Genomic DNA, 27,595 nt, shown 5'->3' on the forward strand with positions numbered 1-27,595 from the left:
AGCAGATATTGACGTCACCAAAATGCGACAGACGTAAGATAACACGAGGATGATTTTCTGGGATTTCAGTGGATAATTTTGAAGACTTTGGCTCACAAAACCAAGTATAATCTATATTTTTCAATCTGGAATTTTGGAGAACTGCAAAATGTCGGATTTTTCCTCTCTCGGTCTGTCAGATTGGCTGATTCAACAATGTAAACAAATGGGGATCAGTAAACCAACTCAAGTCCAGGAAAACTGTATGCCACCGATTCTGGAAGGTAACACTTAACGTTTGCTAACAAACTATGTATTATTTCTTGTAATGTTAATTTTTTAAATATAAGGTTTAACCTTTATTTACCCAGGTAGCAGTTTAATGAGAACACATAACTTCTAGCTACAATAACGACCTGATCAAGAGAGTAAACTAACTAGCTATCAACAGACTTTTTTTGAGATATGATTTTGCCCCTCTGTTGTCTAGGTCGGGATTGTATGGGTTGTGCCAAGACTGGCAGTGGAAAGACAGCTGCCTTTGTGCTACCAGTGCTACAGAAATTATCTGAGGACCCATATGGAATCTTCTGTTTAGTTCTCACACCTACCAGGTTGGTGAATCTTCCGATAATTGTGAACAATCTTCTGGAAAAGTCATGTATATAATGTTCAATGTTGTGTAATATTTAAACTTGTGTCTTTTGCAGGGAATTGGCTTACCAGATTGCCGAACAGTTTAGAGTTCTGGGAAAACCAATGGGCTTGCGGGACTGCATCATTGTTGGTGGAATGGGTAATGTTGATTACCAACAACACTGCCTCTCATTGCATTCTTATTCAGTCGTCCATTATGTTCTAATGTTCTGGTGATGTTCCCAACAGATATGATTACACAGGCCTTGGAGCTCTCTAAGAAGCCCCACGTTGTTGTAGCCACTCCAGGAAGACTGGCAGACCACATTCGGAGCTCCGACACATTCAGCATCAAGAAGATCCAGTTTCTGGTGAGTTTGTTGGAGAAGAAATGAATTGGTGTCCACAAAGGCAATTATGTTTGAGGATGTCTAGGTGAGTATGTCTCACTGTCAACCAAAACAGTGAGACTATTATGAACCAAAACAGTGAGACTATTATGAACTACCTTTATATTATTAACTACCTTGTGTGTTGAGAATGTTTTTTTTCCCCCATTACAGGCTGACCACACCGGTCGCGTTCGTTGCAAAATAAATGTAGAAATCTATGTTATTCAATTATTGCACCCACACTGCTCGCGTGCGCCAACGAGAGTCTGCATTGCCAATGGCTAAAATAGAAATCAGTTCCATTTCAGACGCAGATCACGCTGCAAGTCCTGCCTCTCCCATCTCCTCATTGGTTTATGGAAGCGGGTACCCACGTGCCATCTCCTCATTGGTTATACCCTCGTAGGTGACTGAAAGATGAACGATGTCAGTGTCGGTAATGCACCTAATTTATGAAAGTTGCCAATCGCAATATAAAGTCAAGAGAAAAAAACGCCTGGAAGGAAGAGAGATTACTAGAAACGATTTGGTTGACCGTTTTATGTGTGGATTAATTGGCGGAGTAGAGGACCTTGTGCATTTCAGGTAAAATAACAACTCAATGTTTATATCCTTGGACAAATTTGCTAGCAACAGCAAGCTAGCTAAATTGGACAAATTAGCTAGCAAGCTAACTACCTAAATTTCCATAAATGTTTAATGCTTTTCGATCTGTCCCCAAATTATATAATTGATTCAGAGTTTGTTTTGATATTTTAACCTGCGTGTCGTGATCGCGTTTGGTGTGGGAGGACAAAATAAATGTATGCACGATGGCGCACGCGTGCAGCCGGTTTGGGTTTCGTGTTAGTGTTGAATTTTTTTTTTTCTATAGCTTATTCTTGATTTATCATTGTACTTGTCAGGATGCACGGTCATCTGCATGCCTTCTATTAGGAAGTAAAAATCAATTTTGTTAAATATCTTATGCAAAATGTGACAAGTCATAGTGCCTAATGGTAACTGTTGAAATGTTACTTTGACATTTTATTTTGTGACATAATGCTAATTGTAATGCACGGGCCAAATGGTAATTGTCTCTGGTAGATCCTTGATGAGGCCGACCGCCTGCTTGAGCAAGGCTGCACAGACTTTACCAAAGACTTGGAGGTGATCCTGGCCGCGGTGCCTGCCAAACGCCAGACGCTGCTGTTCAGTGCCACCCTCACAGACACACTGCAGGAGCTCAAGGGCATCGCCATGAACAGGCCCTTCTTCTGGGAAAGCAAGTCCGAGTAAGCTCTTAGCATGACTGACAACATGATGCACTACATTGGTACATTACATGATTAGTTGCATAAATATGCATGTAGAGGTAAACCTCATTCTTCAAAACAGGACATGTCTGTCTTATGTTCTATTCCATAATTGTTTATCATTTGTGTGCCCATGTGTATTTTAAACATTTTGACATGTAAGTTGTACGCTGAACTGAGTGAAAAGATTCTCAATTTCATTGACTGGTTAAATGAATGTTATTTTCTCTTGATTATCAACAAATGGAGTAGCTCTTTGCTCTTTTTTTTTTAAACAAAATGTGCTATATTGGTTCAACATAATTACATTTTAAGTGTATTTTTCTCATAGAGTCCGCACGGTTGAAGAGTTGGATCAAAGGTACATCCTGACACCAGAGAAAGTGAAAGATGCCTACCTAGTGCACCTGATCCAGAAGTTTCAAGATGAGCACGACGACTGGTCGATCATGATCTTCACCAACACCTGCAAGTAAGAATGCCTTTGATCCCAATTGCTCCGGGAAGTCGCTCTGGATAAGAGCGTCTGCTAAATTACCCAAACAATTTATTATCAGACACTCAACAAGAAGGTCTGATTTCATTATTGCTGAAACAGGATCCAAGAGGTAAATATAAAGATCCAGTCAATTTAAACAATTGGAGGCCTCTTACACTTCAGTGTTGTGATGCAAAATGCATAGCGCATAGAATTTAAAAAGGTATTGTTGGATATTATTCATCCTAATCAGACAGATTTTTTTACATGAACGATACATTGGAGATAATATAAGAGAAGTACTGGAAACAATAGAACACTATGAAAAATCAGGGAAACCAGGCCTAGTATTCATAGCTGATTTTGAAAAGGCTTTTGATAATGTATGACCGGTGTTTATATATAAATGCCTGGAATATTTCAATTTTGGAGAATCTCTCCTAAAATGGGTTGAAGTTATGTATAGTAACCCTAGGTGTAAAATAGTAAACAATGGCTACGTCTCAAAAAGTTTTAAACTGTCTAGCGGAGTAAAACAAGGTTGTCCACTATTGACATATCTGTTTATTATTGCCATCGAAATGTTAGCTGTTAAAATCAGATCCAACAATAATATCAAGAGGTTAGAAATCCAGGGCTTAAAAACAAAGGTGTCATTGTACGCTGATTATTCATGTTTTCTTTTAAATACACAATTTGGATCCCTCCACAGTCTCATAGAGGATCTAGGTACTTTTTCTAACCTCTCTGGATTACAACAAAATTATGATCAGTTTACTATTGCGTATTGGATTACTAAAAATACAGCTTTTACATTACCGTGTAGTTTACCAATAAAATGATCTGACGGTGATGTGGACATACTCGGTATACATATTCCAAAAGAAAGAAATGAACTCACTCCAATAAATTTGAATAGAAAGTTAGCAAAAATTGATAAGATCTTGCTACAATGGAAAGGATAATACCTGTCTATTTGTGGAAAAATCTATCTGATTAACTCATTAGTCATATCCCAGTTTACCTATTTGCTTATGGTCTTCCCTACACCTAGCAACCTGTTTTTTAAATTATATGAGCAAAAAAGATTCCATTTTATTTGGAAGGGCAAGCCAGACAAAATTAAACAGGCCTATGTATATAATGAATATGAATTCGGAGGGCAGAAATGATTAAATATTAAAGCGTTAGGCCTCTCACTAAAGACGTCAGTCATACAAAAGTTTATTTAAATCCGAACTGGTTTTCTAGCAGATTAGTAAGAATGTCTTACCCCATGTTCAGGAATGGCCTTTTTCCCTTTATTCAGATTACAACCTCTCAATTTCGGTTATTTGAAAACAAAATCATCTCCAAAATATCGCTATTTAAAAAGTCATAGAAATTTGGTTGCAATTTCAGTTTAATCCACCAGAAAATATAATGCAACATATTGTGATTAAACTCAAATATACTAATTTAATAAAAATACATTATTTAAATAAAAAAAAAGTTTAAGAAAGGTATCTTTGTAAATTATATCATAAACAGGACTGGTGGAGTTATGTCACACATGCAGCTAACAAAAATATATGGAAATGTCTCCTCTACCCAAAACTACAACCAACTAATTGCAGGATTACTGCAAAAAATGGAAGAGGTAAGTGAAAGGGGGGAAAGTAAGGAACGTGTCTGCTGGCCCTGCATTAAAGACCAAAATTGGTTAAAGAAAATTGTGATAAATAAAAAAGTATACCAGTTTCATTTAATGACCAAAAAATGTACAGCTGTGCCATATAGATTGCAAAATAGTTGGGAAAAGATTTTCAATGTACCGATTCCATGGCACATGGTTTATGAACTGATACGCAAAACAAAGCCGGATTCAAAACACAGAATTTTTCTATTGAAATTTCATACAAATTTCTTGCAACCAATAGAATGTTATATATGGGAGATATAACCATCCCAGTTCTGCAGAATTTGCTGCGAAGAGGCTGAATCATTAGATCATTTGTTTTGGTACTGTATATATGTAGCTTGCTTTTGGTCGCAGGTCCAGGAATGGTTGAAGAAGTGCAACATTTACCTGGAGCTAACTCTGCAGATAGCAATACTGTGTGATTTGGAAAGTCATAGTCAATCGATCAATAATATAATACTTTTACCAAAAAATGTCATATTTAATGTACAATCTGTAGAAACTGAGAATAGAAAGGTTCAGAACTTTTGCGAAACATCACAGTTTAAAAATATATGGCTAATGGAAATAAAAAATGGTTGGTGTTAAGAGATGGATGGGAGGGGTTGAGTGGAGCTGAAGGTTGGCAATAAAAACAATAAGATAACTAATGTAAAATACAGTGCCTTGCAAAAGTATTCACCCCCTTGGTGTTTTTCCTATTTTGTTGCATTACAACCTGTAATATACATTTATTTTTATTTGGATTTCATGTAATGGACATATACAAAATAGTCCAAATTGGTGAAGTGAACTTAAAAAAATAACTTGTTTAAAAAAAAATTAAACAGAAAAGTGGTGCGTGCATATGTATTCACCCCCTTTGCTATGAAGCCCCTAAATAAGATCTGGTGCAACCAATTACCTTCAGAAGTCACATAATTAGTTAGATTGCACACAGGTGGACTTTATTTAAGTGTTACATGATCTGGTGCAACCAATTACCTTCAGTCACATAATTAGTTAGATTGCACACAGGTGGACTTTATTTAAGTGTCACATGATCTGTCACATGATCTCAGTGTATATATACACCTGTTCTGAAAGGCCCCAGAGTCTGCAACACCACTAAGCAAGGGGCACCACCAAGCAAGCGGCACTACGAAGACCAAGAGCTCTCCAAACAGGTCAGGGACAAAGTTGTGGAGAAATACAGATCAGGGTTGGGTTATAAAAAAAATATCAGAAACTTTGAAAATCCCACGGAGCACCATTAAATCCATTATTAAAAAATGGAAAGAATATGGCACCACAACAAACCTGCCAAGAGAGTGCCGCCCACCAAAACTCAGACCAGGCAAGGAGGGCATTAATCAGAGAGGCAACAAAGAGACCAAAGATAACCCTGAAGGAGCTGCAAAGCTCCACAGCGGAGATTAGAGTATCTGTCTATAGGACCACTTTAAGCCATACACTCCACAGAGCTGGGCTTTATGGAAGAGTGGCCAGAAGAAAAAAAAACATGTTTGCTTAGTGTTCGCCAAAAGGCATGTGGGATACTCCCCAAACATATGGAAGAAGGTACTCTGGTCAGATGAGACTAAAATTGAGCCTTATGGCCATCAAGGAAAACGCTATGTCTGGCACAAACCCCAACACCTCTCATCACCTCGAGAACACCATTTAGCACCATCCATCATCCCCAGCGGCAGCATCATGCTGTGGGGATGTTTTTCATCGGCAGGGACTGGGAAACTGGTCAGAATTGAAGGAATGATGGATGGTGCTAAATACAGGGAAATTCTTGAGGGAAACCTGTTTCAGTCTTCCAGAGATTTGAGACTGGGAGGAGGTTCACCTTCCAGCAGGGCAAGGACGCTAAGCATACTGCTAAAGTAACACTCGAGTGGTTTAAGGGGAAACATTTAAATGTCTTGGAATGGCCTAGTCAAAGCCCAGACCTCAATCCAATTGTGAATCTGTGGTATGACTTAAAGATTGCTGTACACCAGCGAAACCCATCCAACTTGAAGTAGCTGGAGCAGTTTTGCCTTGAAGAATGGGCAAAAATCCCAGTGGCTAGATGTGCCAAGTTTATAGAGACATACCCCAATAGACTTGCAGCTGTAATTGTTGCAAAAGGTGGCTCTACAAAGTATTGACTTTGGGGGGGTGAATAGTTATGCACGCTCAAGTTTTCTGTTTATTTTGTCTTATTTCTTGTTTGTTTCACAATAAAAAATATTTTGCATCTTCGAAGTATATCTTCATACTCATAATCCAAGATGGCGCAGCAGTCAGACGTCTTTGTCCTGTCGTGTCCCTTACATATCTTTTTACATCTTTTTCTTCGCATATCTTTTAAAAATATTTTCCTAAACCTCAACTTCTAAACACTCTCCTGCATCCCGCCTCACCCAATGTGGCGTGGATCTGTTTTTTTTTCTAAAGTATTTCTATTTACTTCGGATCTGGAATCCCTCAACTGAAGCTAGCCAGCTAACTACCTACCAGCTATCAGTCAGCAAACCATTGCTACCGGTCATCAGCTAACCTTTAGCTCGGAAAGCTCTCGCCAGTTCGAACAACGTGACTCAAACCAGAGCATAACGGACCTATTATTATTTTATATATTTTTTCCCCATATCCCCAGATTCCTACCACAAACTCTGAACGTTTTCATCTGGATCTTCGCAACTAGCTAACCGCAATCCCGGGTGACTACTCCTTGCTAGCGTTTCCATCCCAGAGCAAGCACCAATTAGCCTGAAGCTAACTTGCTAGCACCGGTCTGCTAACTGCTAGCTTGCTTGCCCCGGTCTGCTAACTGCTAGCTTGCTTGCCCCGGTCTGCTAACTGCTAGCTAGCTTGCCCCGTTCTGCTAACTGCTAGCTTGCTTGCCCCGTTCTGCTAACTGCTAGCTTGCTTGCCCCGTTCTGCTAACTGCTAGCTTGCTTGCCCCGTTCTGCTAACTGCTAGCTTGCTTGCCCCGTTCTGCTAACTGCTAGCTTGCTTGCCCCGTTCTGCTAACTGCTAGCTTGCTTGCCCCGGTCTGCTAACTGCTAGCTTGCTTGCCCCGGTCTGCTAACGGCTAGCTTGCTTGCCCCGGTCTGCTAACTGCTAGCTTGCTTGCCCCGGTCTGCCAACTGCTTGCTTGCTAACCCGGTCTGCTAACTGCTAGGTTGTTTAGCCCCGGCCTACTAACTGTTAGCTTGTTAGCATCGGCCTGCTAACTGTCTGAATCGCCATGTCCCCAGTCAGCCCAACCACTCACTGGACCCATATGTTCACTTGGCTACGCATGCTTCTCGCTAATATCAATATGCCTTGTCCATTACTGTCCTGGTTAGTGATTACTGTCTTATTTCACTGTAGAGCCTCTAGCCCTGCTCAATATCCACCTCCTACATATGCGATGACATCACCTGGTTTAAACATCTCTAGAGACTATATCTCTCTCATCATTACTCAATGCCTAGGTTTACCTCCAATGTACTCACATCCTACCTTACCTTTGTCTGTACATTATGCCTTGAATCGATGCTATTGTGCCCAGAAACCTGCTCCCTTTACTCTCTGTTCCGAACGTGCTAAATGGCCAGTTCGTATAGCCTTTAGCCGTACCCTTATCCTACTTCTCCTCTGTTCCTCTGGTGATGTGGAGGTTAATCCAGGTCCTGCAGTGCCTAGCTCCACTCCCACTCCCCAGGTGCTCTCATTTGTTGACTTCTGTAACTGTAAAAGCCTTGGTTTCATTCATGTTAACATTAGAAGCCTACTCCCTAAGTTTGTTTTAGTCATTTTAGCACACTCTGCCAACCCGGATGTCTTAGCCGTGTCTGAATCCTGATGTAGGAAAACCACCAAAAACCCTGAAATCTCCATCGCTAACTATAACATTTTCCGCCAAGATAGAATTGCCAAAGGGGGCGGTGTTGCAATCTACTGCAAAGATAGCCTGCAGAGTTCTGTATTACTATCCAAGTCTGTACCCAAACAATTCGAGCTTCTACTTCTAAAAATGCACCTTTCCAGAAACAAGTCTCTCACTGTTGCCGCTTGCAATAGACCTCCCTGCCCCCAGCTGTGCCCTCGATACCATATGTGAATTGATTGCCCCCCATCTATCTTCTGAGCTCGTGCTACTAGGTGACCTAAACTGGGACATGCTTAACACCCCGGCCATCCTACAATCTAAGCTTGATGCCCTCAATCTCACACAAATGATCAATGAACCTACCAAGTACAACCCCAAATCCGTAAACACGGGCACCCTCATAGATGTCATTCTAACTAACTCGCCCTCCAAATACACCTCTGCTGTTTTCAATCAAGACCTCAGTGATCACTGCCTCATTGCCTGCATCCGTAATGGGTCTGCGACCAAACGACCACCCCTCATCACTGTCAAACGCTCCCTACAACACTTCTGCGAGCAGGCCTTTCTAATCGACCTGGCCGGGGTATCCTGGAATGACAGACCTCATCCCGTCAGTAGATGATGCCTGGCTATTCTTCAAAAGTGCCTTCCTCACCATTTTGAATAAGCATGCCCCATTAAAAAAAAATTGAACTAGGAATAGATATAATTTGTAAGTCGCTCTGGATAAGAGCGTCTGCTAAATGACTTAAATGTAAAAATGTAAAATATAGTCCTTGGTTCACTCCAGACCTGTCTGCCCTTGACCAGCACAAAAACATCCTGTGGCATTCTGCATTAGCATCGAATAGCCCCCGTGATATGCAACTTTTCAGGGAAGTTTGGAACAAATATAAACAGGCAGTTAGGAAAGCTAAGGCTAGCTTTTTCAAACAGAAATTTGCATCCTGTGGTACTAACTCAAAAAAGTTCTTGGACACTAAGGTCCATGGAGAATAAGAGCAACTCCTCCCAGCTGCCCACTGCTCTGAGGCTAGGAAACACTGTTACCTCCGATAAATCCACTATAATTGAGAATTTCAAAAAGCATTTCTCTACGGCTGGCAATGCTTTCCACCTGGCTACCCCTACCCCAGTCAACTGCCCGGCACCCTCCACAGCAACCCGGCAATGCCCCCACCATTTCTCCTTCACCCAAATCCAGATAGCTGATGTTCTGAAAGAGCTGCAAAATCTGGACCCCTACAAATCAGCCGGGCTAGACAATCTGGACCCTCTCTTTCTAAAATTATCTGCCGAAATTGTTGCAACTCCTATTACTAGCCTGTTCAACCTCTCTTTCGTAAAGATTGGAAAGCTGCCGCGTTCATCCCCCTCTTCAAAGGGGGTGACACTCTAGACCCAAACTGCTACAGACCTATATCTATCCTACCCTGTCTTTCTAAGGTCTTCGAAAGCCAAGTTAACAAACAGATTACTGACCATTTCGAATCCCACCGTACCTTCTCCGCTATGCAATCTGGTTTCAGAGCTGGTCATGGGTGCACCTCAGCCACGCTCAAGGTCCTAAACGACATCATAACCGCCATCGATAAGAGACATTACTGTGCAGCCGTATTCATCGACCTGGCCAAGGCTTTCGACTCTGTCAATCACCACATTGTTATTGGCAGACTCGACAGCCTTGGTTTCTCAAATGATTGTCTCGCCTGGTTTACCAACTACGGCTCTGACTTAGAATACATGGACAATTACAAATACCTGGGTGTCTGGTTAGACTGTAAACTCTCCTTCCAGACTCACATTAAGTATCTCCAATCCAAAATTAAATCTAGAATCGGCTTCCTATATCGCAACAAAGCATTCTTCACTCATGCTGCCAAATATACCCTCGTAAAATGGACCATCCTACCGATCCTCGACTTCGGTGATGTCATCTATAAAATAGCCTCCAACACTCTACTCAACAAACTGGATGCAGTCTATCACAGTGCCATCCGTTTTGTCACCAAAGCCCCATACGCTACCCACCATTGCGACCTGTACGCTCTCGTTGGTTGGCCCTAGCTTCATACTCGTCGCCAAACCCACTGGCTACAGGCTATCTACAAGTCTCTGCTAGGTAAAGCCCCGCCTTATCTCACCTCACTGGTCACCATAGCAGCACCCACTCGTAGCACGCGCTCAAGCAGGTATATCTCACTGGTCACCCCCAAAGCCAATTCCTCCTTTGGCTGTCTTTCCTTCCAGTTCTCTGCTGCCAATGACTGGAACGAACTGCAAAAATCTCTGAAGCTGGAGACTCATATCTCCCTCACTAGCTTTAAGCACCAGCTGTCAGAGCAGCTCACAGATCACTGCACCTGTACATAGATGGGCTGTTTACAGATGGGCTATCTACCTACCTCATCCCCATACTGTATTTATTTATCTTGCTCCTTTGCACCCCAGTATCTCTACTTGCACATTCATCTTCTGCACATCTACCATTCCAGTGTTTAATTGCTATATTGTAATTACACCATGGCCTATTTATTGCCTTAACTTACCTCATTTGCACTCACTGTATATAGACTTTTTGTTTTCTTTTATTCTACTGTATTATTGACTGTATGTTTTGTTTATTCCATGTGTAACTCTGTTGTATGTGTCGAATTGCTATGTTTTATCTTGGCCAGGTCGCAGTTGCAAATGAGAACTTGTTCTCAACTAGCCTACCTGGTTAATTAAATAAAGGTGAAATAAATAAGTGGTAGACATGTTGTGTAAATTAAATGATACAAACCCCCCCCCCAAATCCATTGTAATTCCAGGTTGTAAGGCAACAAAATAGGAAAAATGCCAAGGGGAGTGAATACTTTCGCAGGCCACTGTATGCTGTGTTCATAACATGTATTTAGGTCCAGAACTTTTGTGGAACAAAACAATTAAAAATATTTCACAAAATAGAGTTTCAGAGATAGATGGGATGGGTTGACGCCCCATACATTGTGTCCGTAAAATGTATATAGTGTGTGTATGTACATACATACATACATACAAAAAAGTATTTAGTCAACCACCAATTGTGCAAGTTCTCCCACTTAAAAAGATGAGGCCTGTAATTTTCATCATAGGTACACGTCAACTATGACAGACAAAATGAGAATTAAAAAAATCCAGAAAATCACATTGTAGGATTTTTTTATGAATTTATTTGCAAATTATGGTGGAAAATAAGTATTTGGTCACCTACAAACAAGCAAAATTTCTGGCTCTCACAGACCTGTAACTTCTTCTTTAAGAGGCTCCTCTGTCCTCCACTTGTTACCTGTATTAATGGCACCTGTTTGAACTTGTTATCAGTATAAAAGACACCTGTCCACAACCTCAAACAGTCACACTCCAAACTCCACTATGGCCAAGACCAAAGAGCTGTCAAATGACACCAGAAACAAAATTGTAGACCTGCACCAGGCTGGGAAGACTGAATCTGCAATAGGTAAGCAGCTTGGTTTGAAGAAATCAACTGTGGGAGCAATTATTAGGAAATGGAAGACATACAAGACCACGGATAATCTCCCTCGATCTGTGGCTCCACGCAAGATCTCACCCCGTGGGGTCAAAATGATCACAAGAACAGTGAGCAAAAATCCCAGAACCACACGGGGGGACCTAGTGAATGACCTGCAGAGAGCTGGGACCAAAGTAACAAAGCCTACCATCAGTAACACACTACGCCACCAGGGACTCAAATCCTGCAGTGCCAGACGTGTCCCCCTGCTTAAGCCAGTACATGTCCAGGCCCGTCTGAAGTTTGCTAGAGAGCATTTGGATGATCCAGAAGAGGATTGGGAGAATGTCATATGGTCAGATGAAACCAAAATATAACTTTTTGGTAAAAACTCAACTCGTCGTGTTTGGAGGACAAAGAATGCTGAGTTGCATCCAAAGAACACCATACCTACTGTGAAGCATGGGGGTGGAAACATCATGCTTTGGGAAACATCATGCTTTCTGCAAAGGGACCAGGACGACTGATCCGTGTAAAGGAAAGAATGAATGGGGCCATGTATCGTGAGATTTTGAGTGAAAACCTCCTTCCATCAGCAAGGGCATTGAAGATGAAACGTGGCTGGGTCTTTCAGCATGACAATGATCCCAAACACACCGCCCGGGCAACAAAGGAGTGGCTTCGTAAGAAGCATTTCAAGGTCCTGGAGTGGCCTAGCCAGTCTCCAGATCTCAACCCCATAGAAAATCTTTGGAGGGAGTTGAAAGTCCGTGTTGCCCAGCGACAGCCCCAAAACATCACTGCTCTAGAGGAGATCTGCATGGAGGAATGGGCCAAAATACCAGCAACAGTGTGTGAAAACCTTGTAAAGACTTACAGAAAACGTTTGACCTGTGTCATTGCCAACAAAGGGTATATAACAAAGTATTGAGAAACTTTTGTTATTGACCAAATACTTTATTTTCCACCATAATTTGCAAATAAATTCATAAAAATCCTACAATGTGATTTTCTGGATTTTTTTTTATTCTCATTTTGTCTGTCATAGTTGAAGTGTACTGATGATGAAAATTACAGGCCTCTCATCTTTTTAAGTGGGAGAACTTGCACAATTGGTGGCTGACTGAATACTTTTTTGCCCCACTGTATGTATGTATGTATGTATATATATGTATGTATATAATATATATATATATACTGCTCAAAAAAATAAAGGGAACACTAAAACAACACATCCTAGATCTGAATGAATGAAATAATCTTATGAAATACTTTTTTCTTTACATAGTTGAATGTGCTGACAACAAAATCACACACAAATAATCAATGGAAATCCAATTTATCAACCCATGGAGGTCTGGATTTGGAGTCACACTCAAAATTAAAGTGGAAAACCACACTACAGGCTGATCCAACTTTGATGTAATGTCCTTAAAACAAGTCAAAATTAGGCTCAGTAGTGTGTGTGTGTGTGTGGCCTCCACGTGCCTGTATGACCTCCCTACAACGCCTGGGCATGCTCCTAATGAGGTGGCGGATGGTCTCCTGAGGGATCTCCTCCCAGACCTGGATTAAAGCATCCGCCAACTCCTGGACAGTCTGTGGTGCAACATGGCGTTGGTGGATGGAGCGAGACATGATGTCCCAGATGTGCTCAATTGGATTCAGGTCTGGGGAACGGGCAGGCCAGTCCATAGCATCAATGCCTTCCTCTTGCAGGAACTGCTGACACACTCAAACCACATGAGGTCTAGTATTGTCTTGCATTAGGAGGAACCCAGGGCCCACCGCACCAGCATATGGTCTCACAAGGGGTCTGAGGATCTCATCTCGGTACCTAATGGCAGTCAGGCTACCTCTGGCGAGCACATGGAGGGCTGTGCGGCCCCCCAAAGAAATGCCACCCCACACCATGACTGACCCACCGCCAAACCGGTCATGCTGGAGGATGTTGTAGGCAGCAGAATGTTCTCCACGGCGTCTCCAGACCCTGTCACGTCTGTCACGTGCTCAGTGTGAACCTGCTTTCATCTGTGAAGAGCACAGGGCGCCAGTGGCGAATTTGCCAATCTTGGTGTTCTCTGGCAAATGCCAAACGTCCTGCACGGTGTTGGGCTGTAAGCACAACCCCCACCTGTGGACGTCGGGCCCTCATACCACCCTCATGGAGTCTGTTTCTGACCGTTTGAGCAGACACATGCACATTTGTGGCCTGCTGGAGGTCATTTTGCAGGGCTCTGGCAGTGCTCCTCCTTGCACAAAGGCGGAGGTAGCGGTCCTGCTGCTGGGTTGTTGCCCTCCTACGGCCTCCTCCACGTCTCCTGATGTACTGGCCTGTCTCCTGGTAGCGCCTCCATGGTCTGGACACTACGCTGACAGACACAGCAAACCTTCTTGCCACAGCTCACATTGATGTGCCATCCTGGATGAGCTGCACTACCTGAGCCACTTGTGTGGGTTGTAGACTCCGTCTCATGCTACCACTAGAGTGAAAGCACCGCCAGCATTCAAAAGTGACCAAAACATCAGCCAGGAAGCATAGGAACTGAGAAGTGGTCTGTGGTCACCACCTGCAGAACCACTCCTTTATTGGGGGTGTCTTGCTAATTGCCTATAATTTCCACCTGTTGTCTATTCCATTTGCACAACAGCATGTGAAGTTTGTCAATCAGTGTTGCTTCCTAAGTGGACAGTTTGATTTCACAGAAGTGTGATTGACTTGGAGTTACATTGTGTTTAAGTGTTCCCTTTATTTTTTTTGAGCAGTTGTATTTACAAAAATATATGAGGGATTTGACTGGTACTGTGTATATATATATTTACAAAAATGATGCTGATCATTTCATAGATTCCATCAATCTGCACTATTAAAGCTGATCTAACCCCTAGAAATAAAAATGTAGATGACTGAAGACAACCAGTAGAACACGCTGCTGTATCGGCCTTTTGACATACTTTGTCAATATAGAATTACTGTTAGACATCGAATCATTAATGCATTGCATTCTTCCTACAGGAATTGCCAAATCCTCACAATGATGATGCAGAAATTCAACTTTCCAACCATCTCCTTGCATTCAATGATGAAGCAGGTAAACAGCCCCAGCTCCTGGGGTGTAGGTCTATATTCATTGATGGGTTACATGACAAGTTGAAACACATTTAACATGTGCTTCATAATAACTAATGTTAATTTGGACATTGGCCTTGTCTTTTTCATAGAAACAACGTTTCGCCAACCTCGCAAAGTTCAAGTCCAGTGTCTTTAAAATCCTGATTGCAACTGATGTGGCTTCCAGGTAAGAAAGCTGTATTCAACGTCAGTGTGTGTATGATCTTCACAAAACATGATCAATATATGGACAGGTTACAAACCATTGTGAATCTCATCTATTTTCATGTCCACATTGTCAGAGGTCTGGATATTCCAACAGTCCAGGTTGTCATCAACCACAACACGCCAGGTCTGCCCAAGATCTACATTCACAGAGTTGGCCGAACTGCCAGAGCAGGTAACATTCATCAAATCAAATTTATTTATATAGCCCTTCATACATCAGCTGATATCTCAAAGTGCTGTACAGAAACCCAGCCTAAAACCCCAAACAGCAAGAAATGCATGTGAAAGAAGCACGAGCATTCCTCCTTCGGTATCTCCGCCTGTTATAACATAGGCTGCTACTGTATAAACAACTTTTCTCTGATTTGTCTAAAGGAAGGCATGGTGTCTCGATCACACTGGTGACACAGTATGACATCCACTTGGTTCATTCCATCGAGGGGCAGATCCGTAAGTGTCAAACATGCATTGAAAAGTAGTCAGCAGTTGTTTTAGTATTGCTTGCTACCCTTTCCAATTCAGACATGCCTATTAGCCATTTGTGAATATCACTACTTAGAATATGATCACAGGGCAGAAAGCTCAAATTATTTTGTTTTGCTTTCCCCTTTGTCCAGAGGCCAAACTGAAGGAATATCCAGTGGAGGAAAAAGAGGTTCTGAAGATCCTCACTCAAGTCAACGTGGCCAGACGGGAGTGTGAAATTGTACAAATACCTATTCTATTTATACACAGACATTTCCGTTGTGAACATGTGGCTGTTGGATAACAAGGGCTCATATTACTGCTGTGACTTCTCACCATTCCTTTTGTTTGCAGAAACTTGAGTCAACAGATTTTGATGAGAAAAAGGAGATCAACAAGAGAAAACAGATGATTTTGGAGGGGAAAGTATGTTCACCATGAGCCACACCTCCATGATCCGTGTTAAAGGCTATGCTGTGATGAGGGTTTTAGCCGATTTGTTCTGATATTCCAACTACTTTCCTGTCACAGGATCCAGACGTGGAGGCAAAGAGAAAGGCTGAACTGGAGAAGATAAGGAGTGAGAAGAGGAAGTTCAAGGAGAGGATACAGGAAACCATTCAGAAGAAACAACATGGGATGCAGAAGAAACTGATGAAGCAAAAACACATTCAAAAGAAAAAGGCAGAGAAGTCCACATAAAGCAACACTGTACATTTAACAAGGCCAGTTGCCCATTATTGTGCAACATGTTTTATAATCTGTACGTTTCCAAATAAATGGCAGTGCATCAACATTTTACTTTCATAAAAATCAAAACCTTTGACAGAAGCAAACTTTATTGATGTTTTACAAGAAAGGAATCATAAGGCGAAATGTCTTGAATTAATCTTCGCTGCAAATAAAACACTCGTTCCTGCAAATCCATGAAGTGCACAGATTTTCAAATGCTGGGAAGGAAGGCAAATTACCGTACTAAAATATCCTAAAACATGTAAGGAATCAATAGATAATGTCAATCAAACGTCTAAGCATGTTTCAACCACGACTAGCTATTTGACAGCATGATTGTCATACAATGTCTTTTGGATTGACAAATTCAAAGTCAAGAGATGACAAACAAATTTATGGACATCGGAAGACAAAGCAGGTTGTGAGCTAAAATGAATATTCTCAATTTGGTGCAAAGCACCCAAACATTTCTAAAAACTGATAGACAATACAAAAGTCCCATGGATAGTTTATTTAAAGGGAAAATCCACAAAAACTATTAGTCCACTGTTGAGACAGTCCCAAAATGTTTTGCATGTCATAATGATGTGGCCGGTGACACTTATTAAGTCCAATATCTTAACTTTTGGGACTATCAACAGTTGGACTAATGAAAAAAAATACCCAAATATAGTTTGTGACTTGCCTTCAGGGATTGATTTAAAACCTAAAAATAAAACCATTATTTCACCACCCTTTGTCATCAGATAACTACTTAAGTGAAACGTTGCTGTCTACAAAAAAAATGTATGGTGCACAAGCAAATGGGCCAAAAAAGGAAATGCTAGGGGGCGGATAGATTACATTAGAATTCACATAGGGGAAAGAATGGAGGGTTTGGAGCCATAGGAATCTGGAGTAAACAGCTACAATGGGTAAACTACAGGGAAGCCAAAAATGTAAAACGCACATAAAATCGAAGTTACAAAAGGAAAGCCCTTCTCCTGATTTGGGTTAAGAGCCTTGCTTCAGGGCACAGACAGATTTTTCCCCTATACAGCTCAGGGATTTGAGCCATCAACCTTTTGGTTACTGGCCCAATGTTCTTAACCGCCAGGCAACCTCCTAAGAGAAGGTGGCTTGTATCAGTTAGTCCTTTGAGAAACCAGTATTGCGTGGTTTCAAGGTCATAACATACTGGCCATGTTCACTGATTCTTTCTAATAAATTGGTATATGCTGGCTTAGGTTGCTTTCACTTAAAAGTGCCAACCATGCTTTGACCTACATTCATGTTTTGTGCTGCTTTGTACCTGCAAATAATCAAAGGAAGTTATGGCCACTGATTCGGATGTACACATTCTTTCATGTGAGAAATCACTGTCACCTCTGAAAATCAGTACCAGTCGTCATTTTACGGATTGTGTGAAGTGGTTTCAAATGCTTTGGATTTGACAACTTAATTCTAGTCATGTAGCTAATATTCTTTATGGGCGACTGCATTTCACATTCAAATTTGAACCCCAATTCACTATTCCATATTAAATAAAAGAACTAGAATCAAAGAATTTGTATCCATTCAAGGAGTTCACAAGCCTCGTCTTTCTACCTTGGCTATACCTTACCTGTTCTTTGTTTCACACATAGCCACCTACCTCTTGCAACTTCAATAGTGACACAACATTGTGTGTAGACTATAGAGGAAATCAGTTTTCCTTAATATCCGTCTTCAGTTTGCATGGGAATTTGTTTCATGCAGACGGATCTTACATCAACAAGGAATTCCCCCGAGTAAAGCGTTACTTCAAAGCCGCTGCCAATCTAAGCATACAAAGCATTTAAAAAAATTGAAAATGATCCGCCCAGTAGCATAGTGGGCGACATCTCACGTCACCCCCACTTTCAAAAGATCAAAAAGGCCTTTGCCGCAACTTCAAATAACATTGAGTTAATATACCTCAATGCTGGTCATTATGATATAGGATTACTCTCGGATCCAGAGCTCACATCTTGAGAAACTTTCCTCTGAAATCCCCATGCCACTCAACTCCCCCGGATTTCTAGTAAACCACCTATTTCTGAAAAGACCTGTTGAAAAAGCCAATGGTTCCCAAGGCAATCAAAGGCATTTCAATTAAAAGTTCTTTAATATCAGACTTTAGCGCAGAAACCTTTTCAACTCAAAATTGAACGACGACGTGAAGTGTTCCTCTTGCTGTCATTTGATGAGATTTCAGGTCTACGAGTCGGGATCGACACCGCCACTCTTACTCCACATCAATCTAATCAAATGAGTCTGGGTATCCAACGGGTGTGACAACCGATCAACTTTGAGGTGAGGATTTCCTATGTTGCCTGCTTGAAGCGTTCCGTACCCCCCCCACTTTCTTGTTATCTGCTTTTGAGAGTTAGCGGAATGCGCTCCCCCAGCCAAGTTGCTTGAGAACTTGTCTTTCCCTGTTCGCTGCTCAAAGAGAGAGGTCCTCTGGACAACTGGTCATGCCCTCAGAGAGGCGTGAGGTTTGAAGGGAAGGTGGGGAAGGGGTTGAGATGGGGGTGGGTGGGCATCTTTCATTGGGAGTTGTGCCTCATTTTGTTTCTTCGTTCCCGTTTCGTCTTCCTCACGACAGCTCGAGCGCCTGCTGTCGCCTTCCTCTCGTGCTCGTCCCCATGTGCCGGCAGTGGTCCCTCACTCCCACTCGTTTGCTTTTCCTGGCCGTCCGTTCTTTCTTTCGCTTTCTTTCTCTCGTGATTGGTTGGTTTTTCTCTCCCGTTGATTTCACACGGTGGTGCTTCAGTTGTAGCAGAGGAAAACAGGTATCCATTTTTTTATTTATTATTACCCAGATTAAAATGCTGATGAACTAAGCTCAGCTCAAGCCTAGCTCCTCTTCCAACAACCTGAAAAAAGGAAATGAGAAGGATATTCAAAATGCCTTCCACCAACAATTTTCTGAAGCTCATTGTAGACTGTGCAGTAGAGGACAAAATCAATAACAGTTCTTGATTCAACTCTAGTATTGTGAGGAATGGGAATAGCTATCTTACACTTTAGTACTGTGACAGTCCAGTCACCCCACCATGTTGGTATGCACGTTCACCCTGGTAAGTCGAGTCCTGCGACAGAGCCACGTCGATCTGGGACTTGAACTCATCGCCTAGATAACTGTCCTGTTACAACAGAAGGAGAAACACCCAATAACATCCAAGATAAAACAAAACACTAATTCTTCCAACATTTCCCTGAGAGGATCAGATGATATCAGCAAAATGAACCTTCACCCAGCCAATCACTGGTGGCGCCATTATCATATTGGACACTTTATTATTACCATACTGGCTTCTTGTTTAGTGTAAGCAATATGGAGAGGTGTAAGCAATATGACAAACATTACATATAGCCACTGGGCAAGGTGAAGCTATTAAAATTGTTATTTATACCCATCTAATCCTCTCAGATCTCCACAATTGCAGTGTGGGGACGATTTGGGATTGGGCATAGGAGTACAAGGCCAGTCTAATTTGGTATAGCTGAGATAGTAGAGAGTGGAGTTTAAGCCAGTATTGTTACCTGGGACAGTTCAGGCTGGGAGAGGCCAGGTTGGCTCATCTGTGAGGGCTGGCTCATGGTGATGTAGCCCTGGGTGAGTGGCCCCTGGGAGAAGGGCTGGGAAGACACGTCCTGGCTGTTTGGCCCATTGCTTTGCCCACTGCCACTGTGGTTCCCCATGCCACGGGTCCTCTGGCGCCCGCCACGCCCCGCTTTGCCCTTCAGCACCCCACCACGACCTGCGTGGCAGAGAGAGAGAGACTAACATCAGCTCACTTGTCAAAACAGAGTAACAAACAGTGAACATGCATTGCAGAGGAGAAATAGTAGGGGTACGAGGACATCTCCAAAGCCCTGTAACATACCATCACCACAACAGTGACACATACACTGTCAAGCAACTCCAAGGTCCAAGTAGAACACAGAGACTGGATATTATTTGGATACTGTCCAACTTCACAGGGACAAATAAATATTCCACCAGTCAATATATGCACAACTAATGAATAATGGCCGTTTGCTTCCTGCTCACCTGCAGCAGGGCCGTTAGCCTGGGCCAGGTAGCCTGGCGGAGGCATGGGAGGTATCACCAAGTTGAATGGAATAGGCATGTTCATGGCTGCCATGTGGGCCGGCCCGGCCCCAATCATGCCGATCTGGTCGTGGGTTTGGAAGTACATGTTGGATGGACGCCCTGTTGAAAGAAACATGTCACAGTAGTCATGCATGTGTGAGTGGTCACATCACTGGAGACTGTATTTGTTCCATGTAGCAATTATTTTAAATGTAACCTTTATTTAACTAGGCAAGTCAGTTAAGAACAAATTCTTATTTACAATGACGGCCTACACTGGCCAAACCCGGGCGACGCTGGGCCAATTGTGCTCCGCCTTATGGATCTCCCAATCACGGCCGGTTGTGATACAGCCTGGAATCGAACCAGGGTGTCTGTAGTGTCGCCTCAAGCACTGAGATGCAGTGCTTTAGACCGCTGCACCACTTGGGAGCCCAAATGATAGGACTTTTCATTATATCTGTCCCATTATGGTGTCTGTGAGAGCATGAGCAGCGCCATTGAGGCCATCTCCATTCTGAAGTAGGGTCAGTATTCTTCTACTACTTCTATGAGTTGGTAAAACTGAAAGGGTGCACACTGCCACCTGGAGTGTGTTGTTTGAACAGGTAAAAAGCCAAGGTTGGCGATTTACTGTCACCTGCAGTTATGGAACTTTTACTCAAAAGCCTAATTCATTGTCTGATCCTTCTTGATGACCCTTCCTTAACCCATAGGAAGTCCCACCCAGTTGACTACTTCAAAAGGAAAGTCCTCAATGGCACTGCCCATGCATTAGCCTATATGAAGAGGATGTCTAGGTGTGAAAATGTTTGCAGCTATTGAAGGAGGTACAGAACAAAGTTAACACATTATAAAACAATGATTAAAGAGGTACTTTTCCACTGACCAGCGCTGCTGCGATCGTAGGCAGACCCAGGAATGAGAGCCTCGCGGGCGTCATACATGGCAGTGCTCATGAACCGGGCTCCCTGGAACACAGACATGGGTTCAATACCCAGGAAAACGCAGAAGCACTGCTGTTCTGTTGTCGTAACATATTGGCCAACAAAAGTGTTACGGAGTTCAGAGTGTAACTGAGAAAAAGTGTTACAAATGTTACTGGGGAAGAAGTGTTAAATGTATGACTAAATAACATGTATATGGGACTAGGGATAAATAAACACACTGAAAACATGTCAACTGTACACTCCCACACATAGGGTGTGTGTGTGATAACTCACAGGGTTAATGGCGTTGACCAGCTTGCGGGGCTTGCTGAACTGCATCAGGCTCTCTCGCAGGTTGTTGAGGGGTCCCTCCACCAGAACCTTCTGCTCCTTGTAGTAGTTGAGCAGGTGGTTCCACAGAGGCTGCTTGGACAGGGCCTTGGGGTTGCCCACAATGATCACCCCATACCTGAAAACACGCGTTACACAATATACAACACTGGTCAGTGGGAGATGGCCTTTAATCTGCTATCATAGAATGAACCATTAAGTGTTGCAGGCATTTCTACTTCGGTGACAAGATCTTTGACCAATGCGTTTGCATTGTCTACATTCACATCGACAGGAAGGGTAAACATGACAGTCAAAATGGTCAATAATTACAGTCTAAATCAGAGGTAGTCATTAATATTTCTGAGGGAAACAACCTCGCAGGCCGAGCCGCTATACCCATCGAAGAAGGGGGGGGTTGGGGTCACGGGTCAAATTGATTCATACATGATATAAAATGGATTTACACATGAATCGCTTCTAAATTAATCACGTATTGCTGCTGAACCACTATTACGATTATTATTAATCCTTCCAGAGAAGCTGTGGTGAGAATGAAGACTAATGGTCCAGATTCTTACTTGGCTCTGGTGAGGGCCACGTTGAGACGGCGCGGGTCGTTGAGGAAGCCGATGCCCTGATGCTCGTTGGCTCGGACGCATGACAGAATGATGAAGTCTTTCTCCCTGCCCTGGAACGCGTCCACGCTGGCGATCTCAACCTCCTGACAGCAGAGAAAAGAGGACAGAACAGTTTTGTAACGCATGCATTGGTCAAATGCAACAGGTTGCGACATATTAGTAGTAACGTAATATTGATTTGAGATTTTATAAATCTGCTACCACCTGCAGAACAATAAAGCAAATCAATATGACAAAATTATGTTCTTGAGAAGACAGTGACAACAAAAATAAATCAAATTTTCTTCGTATTTAAAAAAATTTAAAAAAATTACAGTGTAAGTTAAGCTACACTGCTGTACCTGGTAGAGCTTGGTGTGGAGGGAGCCGCTAAACTGCATGTACTGCACCAGGTAGGACCTCTGGCCCTCGTAGGGGGTGATGATGCCTATCTGGTCAGGCTTGGCTCCAGCCTTCAGCAGCCTGGTGGTGATCTTCTCCACATTAGCTGCCTCAGTTCTGGGGAGAAGGGGATGGTAGTTCAAATAGTTCCAAACAAACGATACGCTAGTTGCATTCCAAAATAGCAATCAATTATTATTATTTTCACCTTTATTTACCAGGTAGGCCAGTTGAGAACAAGTTCTCATTTACGACCTGGCCAAGATAAAGCAAAGCAGTGCGACACAAACAACACAGAGTTACACATGGAATAAACAAACGTACAGTCAATAACAACAGAAAAGTCTATATACAGTGTGTGCAAATGAAGTAAGATTAGGGAGCTAAGGCAATAAATAGGCCGTAGTGGCGAAATAAATACAATTTAGCAATTAAACACTGGAGTGATAGATGAGCAGAAGATGAAAGTGCAAGTAGAGATACTGGGGTGCAAAGGAGCAAAAAAATATATAAATATAATATGGGGATGAGGTAGTTGGGTGTGCTATTTACAGATTGGCTGTGTACAGGTCTGACAGCTGATGCTTAAAGTTAGAGAGGAAGATAATAGTCTCCAGCTTCAGTGATTTTTGCAATTTGTCCCAGTCATTGGCAGCAGAGAACTGGAAGGAAAGGCGGTCCAAGGAGGTGTTGGCCTTGGGGATGACCAGTGAAATATACCTTCTGGAGCGAGTCCTACGGATGGGTGTTGCTATGGTGACCAGTGAGCTGAGATAAGGCAGGGCTTTACCTAGCAAAGACTTATAGATGACCTGGAGCCAGTGGGTTTGGCGACGAATATGTAGTGAGGGTCAGCCAACGAGAGTGTACAGGTCGTAGTGGTGGGTAGTATATGGGGCTCTGGTGACAAAACGGAAGGCACTGTGATAGACTGCATCCACTTTGCTGAGTAGAGTGTTGGAGACTATTTTGTAAATGACATCTGCGAAGGTTCGGTAGGACAGTCAGTTTTACGAGGGTATGTTTGGCAGCATGAGTGAAGGAGGCTTGTTACGAAATAGGAAGCTTATTCTAGATTTAATTTTGGATTGGAGATGCTTAATGTGAGTCTGGAAGGAGACTTTACAGTCTAACCAGACACCTAGGTATTTGTAGTTGTCCACATATTCTAAGTCAGAACCGTCCAGAGTAGTGATGCTGGACGGGCGGACAGGTGCGGGCAGCAATCTGTTGAAGAGCATGCATTTAGTTTTACTAGCATTTAAAAGCAGTTGGAGGCCACGGAAGGAGTGTTGTATGGCATTGAAGCTTGTTCGGAGGTTTGTTAACACAGTGTCCAAAGAAGGGCCAGAAGTATACAGAATGGTGTCGTCTGTGTAGAGGTGGATCAGAGAATCACCAGCAGCAAGAGCGACATCATTAATATATACAGAGGAAAGAGTCGACCTGAGAATTGAACCCTGTGGCACCCCATAGAGACTGGCAGAGGTCAGGACAACATGCCCTCCGATTTGACACACTGAACTCTGTCTGAGAAGTAGTTAGTGAACCAGGCGAGGCAGTAATTTGAGAAACCAAGGCTATTGAGTCTGCCGATAAGAATGTGGTGATTGACGGAGTCGATAGCCTTAGCCAGGTCGATGAAGACGGCTGCACAGTACTGTCTTTTATCGATGGTGGTTATGATATCGTTTAGGACCTTAAGCGTGGCTGAGGTGCACCCATGACCAGCTCAGAAACCGGATTGCATAGTGGAGCAGGTACAGTGGGATTCAAAATGGTCGGCGATCTGTTTGTTAACTTGGCTTTTGAATATTTTAGAAAGGCAGGGCAGGATGGATATAGGTCTATAACCGTTTGGGTCTAGAGTGTCTCTCCCTTTGAAGAGGGGGATGACTGCGGCAGCTTTCCAATCTTCAGGGATCTCAGACGATACAAAAGAGAGGTTTAACAGGCTAGCAATAGGGGTTGCAACAATGGAGGCGGATCCAGATTTTGCAGCTCTTTCAGAACATCAGCTGTCTAGATTTGGGTGAAGGAGAAGGGGGGGGGGCAAGTTTCTGCGGGAGGTGCAGAGCTGTTGGCCGGGGTTGGGGTAGCCAGGTGGAAAGCATGGCCAGCTGTAGAAAATCTACGATAATTTCATCGGTGGTGACAGTGTTTCCTAGCCTCAGTGCAGTGGGCAACTGGGAGGAGGTGCTCTTATTCTCCATGGACTTTACAATGCTGTTGATACTTTGAGATGAACCTTGACTGGACTGTGAGGCGTACCTGTTCAGGTAGGATGTTCCAGAGCTAGCGATTTCCTCCTGGCCTTGAGTCACATAGAAGAACATGGGTTTGTCTGGCTGTGGCCACTGGAAGTCAAAGCCTTTCTTGATGCGATCAGCTGCCCAGAAAAAAAATGCATTGTCAACATGGTTGGTATGGCACTTCGTCTTCAATAAGCCAGTGAGATTGTGACAAACCTAAATTGGCAGCAAATATGTGCCCAAAAGCAATAAACTTCGAGTTAGAGTAGAGTTACAGAAGATTTCAGAGTGGCCTAATTTTAAACTTCCGCAGTAGAGTAAGTGTTTGAAACTCAGTGTTTGAACACAAACCCATTGGAATCTGAAACACTGCTTGAATCCATACACTGCTACAGAAACTTTTGTAGTTGCTCTTCTGTATATTTTGTGGGGAAATGTTAGTAGGCACTAGGCACCAGTACATTGCTAATAATAAGTTAATTATTGTTGTGCACATGACCAATTCAAGAGCTATAATATGAGCAAGAAGCCTGGTAAAAACATGAACTCACCAGCGGTGACTCCGTTCTGCAGGGAGCCCTCGTAGAAGATGTTGGAGGGGAAAGCGCTGAGGGCCGGGTGCATGCGGTACTGCACCTGCAGACGGATGGGCCTGATGCCCAGCACCACCAGACGCTCAAACAAAGACTGGGACAGGCCTGCTTTGGCTGCCTTCTTACACATCACTACTGGGCCCAGCTGGCAGTGGTCTCCTACCAGAATGAGCTGTGGAGGGGGAGTTAACGATTAAATGACAATTAACCAGAAATGTTTAGTTAGAGAGTCTCTGTCTCTCTAATTAACCAGAAATGTTTAGTTAGAGAGTCTCTCTCTCTCTCTCTCTCTCTCTCTCTCTCTCTCTCTCTCTCTCTCTCTCTCTCTCTCTCTCTCTCTCTCTCTCTCTCTCTCTCTCTCTCTCTCTCTCGAAATCAACACTGGGAAATTACATTGTCTGGTACAGTCTTTTAAACAGACCATGTCCATTTCTTTGGCTACATTCTTTTTTTAAAAGTCGGGATTGAGTAGGTCACATAAAAATTGACTGAGTTGAACCATTGACACTTTTTGTCAAAACATGTCCATGCAAAGAACATTGGGATTGAACCAATCTTAAGCATAAATAGTTGTTTTTGTGTGTACCTGCTTGGCACCCAGGACCACGGGCACCATGCACTCTGGCTCGGTGGCCTGGGTGCTCTCATCGATTAGGATGGAGCGGAACTGCATCTTGGCCAGACGGGGGTCTCCTGCCCCCACACAGGTACAGCAGATCACATCTGCATTCTAATGAGGGACAGTGGCAAACAGGTTATGAGTTGGTTTAAAATTAGAGGAATGGGGAACCCATATCGTCACTAGGTTAAAAAACATTCTATATCACAGGACTTGCAGTACTGTTCTCATAAGACTGTTGTAACTGCTGTGACTTATTGGGTGACAAAAGTGGTAGTGTTAAGTGTCCTCCTCACCATGAGCAGCTCTCTCTCAGCGGTGCGCTTCAGGGCCCGGTAGCGCTTCTCATCAGCGGACGACAGCTCCCCGGTCTCATCCTTCAGCTGCTGCAGCTTCTGGAGCTCTGGCATACTGGGGGTCACAGTAGACACAGCATGTTGAGTCATTAGCAACACAGACTTACAGTTATTATATTAAAAAGTAACACTTGGCAAGGACAGAAAACTAAGCATGACCCCTGTTAGCAAATCTGGCAGAACTATTCAATGGTTCTATTGAAGCAGTTAAATGCATCCTTCCCTTTTCTTCATTATTTGATATTTAAACAAGGCTAATACATTGCTAAAGGTATTAACAGGAGTGATTATGACAGCACCACTACGGCAGTACAATTCAAGTTCAGACGGTGCAAAAAAGGACTTCATTTCCCAGCATGCCCCACCTGTCCATGTTGCGGATCTGGTTGTGCAGGGCCAGGAAGGAGACAGGGGAGTCGATGGCTTCTCTGCTTTTAGCACACAGCCTGACCACCTTCAGGCCCGACATGTGGATCTTCTCAGTCAGCTGGTCCACTGCGATGTTACTGGGAGCACACACCAGCACGGGCCTGCAGAACCAAACACACAACGGATGAATGCAGAATGCAATGACAACGAGCAGATACTATAGCGTACTTTCATAGTTTGCTTTGATGTTTAGCCTTCTTGTACATAGCCTACCTTTAAGTTGCTCTGGATAAGAGCTTCTGCTAAAATGACTTGCTTTTAACAAATACATAATGAGGATGTGAGATTCTGAGTGTGAACTGCCTTACCCATTGCCCTGCCTGGCGAGGTGGTACACTATGGTGGCAGAGGTGACCGTTTTCCCAGTGCCGGGGGGGCCTTGGATAAGACTGAGGGGTCTCTGCAGGACAGTCTTCACAGCATACACCTATTTTAACACACAAATCAAAGCCAAAACACTTGTGAACGTTGCGCATAAAGACAAGCACATGGAAGTACAGGAAATGAACATTTAACTCCAGATGAAGTTCCTCTTGATTATAAGACTACATTACTATCATGAGGAAATGTCTTCCTTTTCTAATCATTAATTCCCTAAAACTAATTGGTTAGA

The 27,595-nt window shown here is 43.0% G+C and overlaps 2 protein-coding genes across 3 annotated transcripts in view; one reads left to right on the forward strand and one right to left on the reverse strand.

The window, feature by feature from the left end:
• On the forward strand, window positions 1–16,545 carry ddx49 (DEAD (Asp-Glu-Ala-Asp) box polypeptide 49). Its single transcript, XM_029695799.1, has 13 exons — window positions 1–263; window positions 470–593; window positions 690–775; window positions 865–986; window positions 2,094–2,281; window positions 2,634–2,774; window positions 14,830–14,905; window positions 15,036–15,112; window positions 15,228–15,325; window positions 15,529–15,603; window positions 15,771–15,859; window positions 15,973–16,044; window positions 16,150–16,545. Exons 1-13 carry the CDS (start codon window positions 149–151, stop codon window positions 16,318–16,320), a joined length of 1,434 nt encoding a protein of 477 aa, XP_029551659.1. The 5' UTR covers window positions 1–148; the 3' UTR covers window positions 16,321–16,545.
• The window catches only part of LOC115151666 (regulator of nonsense transcripts 1), an 18,569-nt gene continuing 7,413 nt past the window's right edge, over window positions 16,440–27,595 (reverse strand). For both annotated transcript variants that reach the window (XM_029695798.1, XM_029695796.1), the window contains exons 11-24: window positions 27,291–27,409; window positions 26,919–27,083; window positions 26,494–26,608; window positions 26,165–26,308; window positions 25,537–25,750; window positions 25,005–25,122; window positions 22,694–22,850; window positions 22,293–22,435; window positions 21,676–21,850; window positions 21,342–21,423; window positions 20,411–20,572; window positions 19,900–20,117; window positions 19,377–19,499; window positions 16,440–19,229 (exon numbers count right to left, since the gene is read on the reverse strand). In XM_029695798.1, the coding sequence (XP_029551658.1) occupies window positions 19,380–19,499; window positions 19,900–20,117; window positions 20,411–20,572; window positions 21,342–21,423; window positions 21,676–21,850; window positions 22,293–22,435; window positions 22,694–22,850; window positions 25,005–25,122; window positions 25,537–25,750; window positions 26,165–26,308; window positions 26,494–26,608; window positions 26,919–27,083; window positions 27,291–27,409 (1,932 nt within the window). In that variant the 3' untranslated portion in view covers window positions 16,440–19,229; window positions 19,377–19,379. The remainder of the gene's footprint in view (window positions 19,230–19,376; window positions 19,500–19,899; window positions 20,118–20,410; window positions 20,573–21,341; window positions 21,424–21,675; window positions 21,851–22,292; window positions 22,436–22,693; window positions 22,851–25,004; window positions 25,123–25,536; window positions 25,751–26,164; window positions 26,309–26,493; window positions 26,609–26,918; window positions 27,084–27,290; window positions 27,410–27,595) is intronic.

This window comes from Salmo trutta, chromosome 17, assembly GCF_901001165.1.
Source record: "Salmo trutta chromosome 17, fSalTru1.1, whole genome shotgun sequence".
Taxonomy (NCBI): Eukaryota; Metazoa; Chordata; class Actinopteri; order Salmoniformes; family Salmonidae; genus Salmo; species Salmo trutta.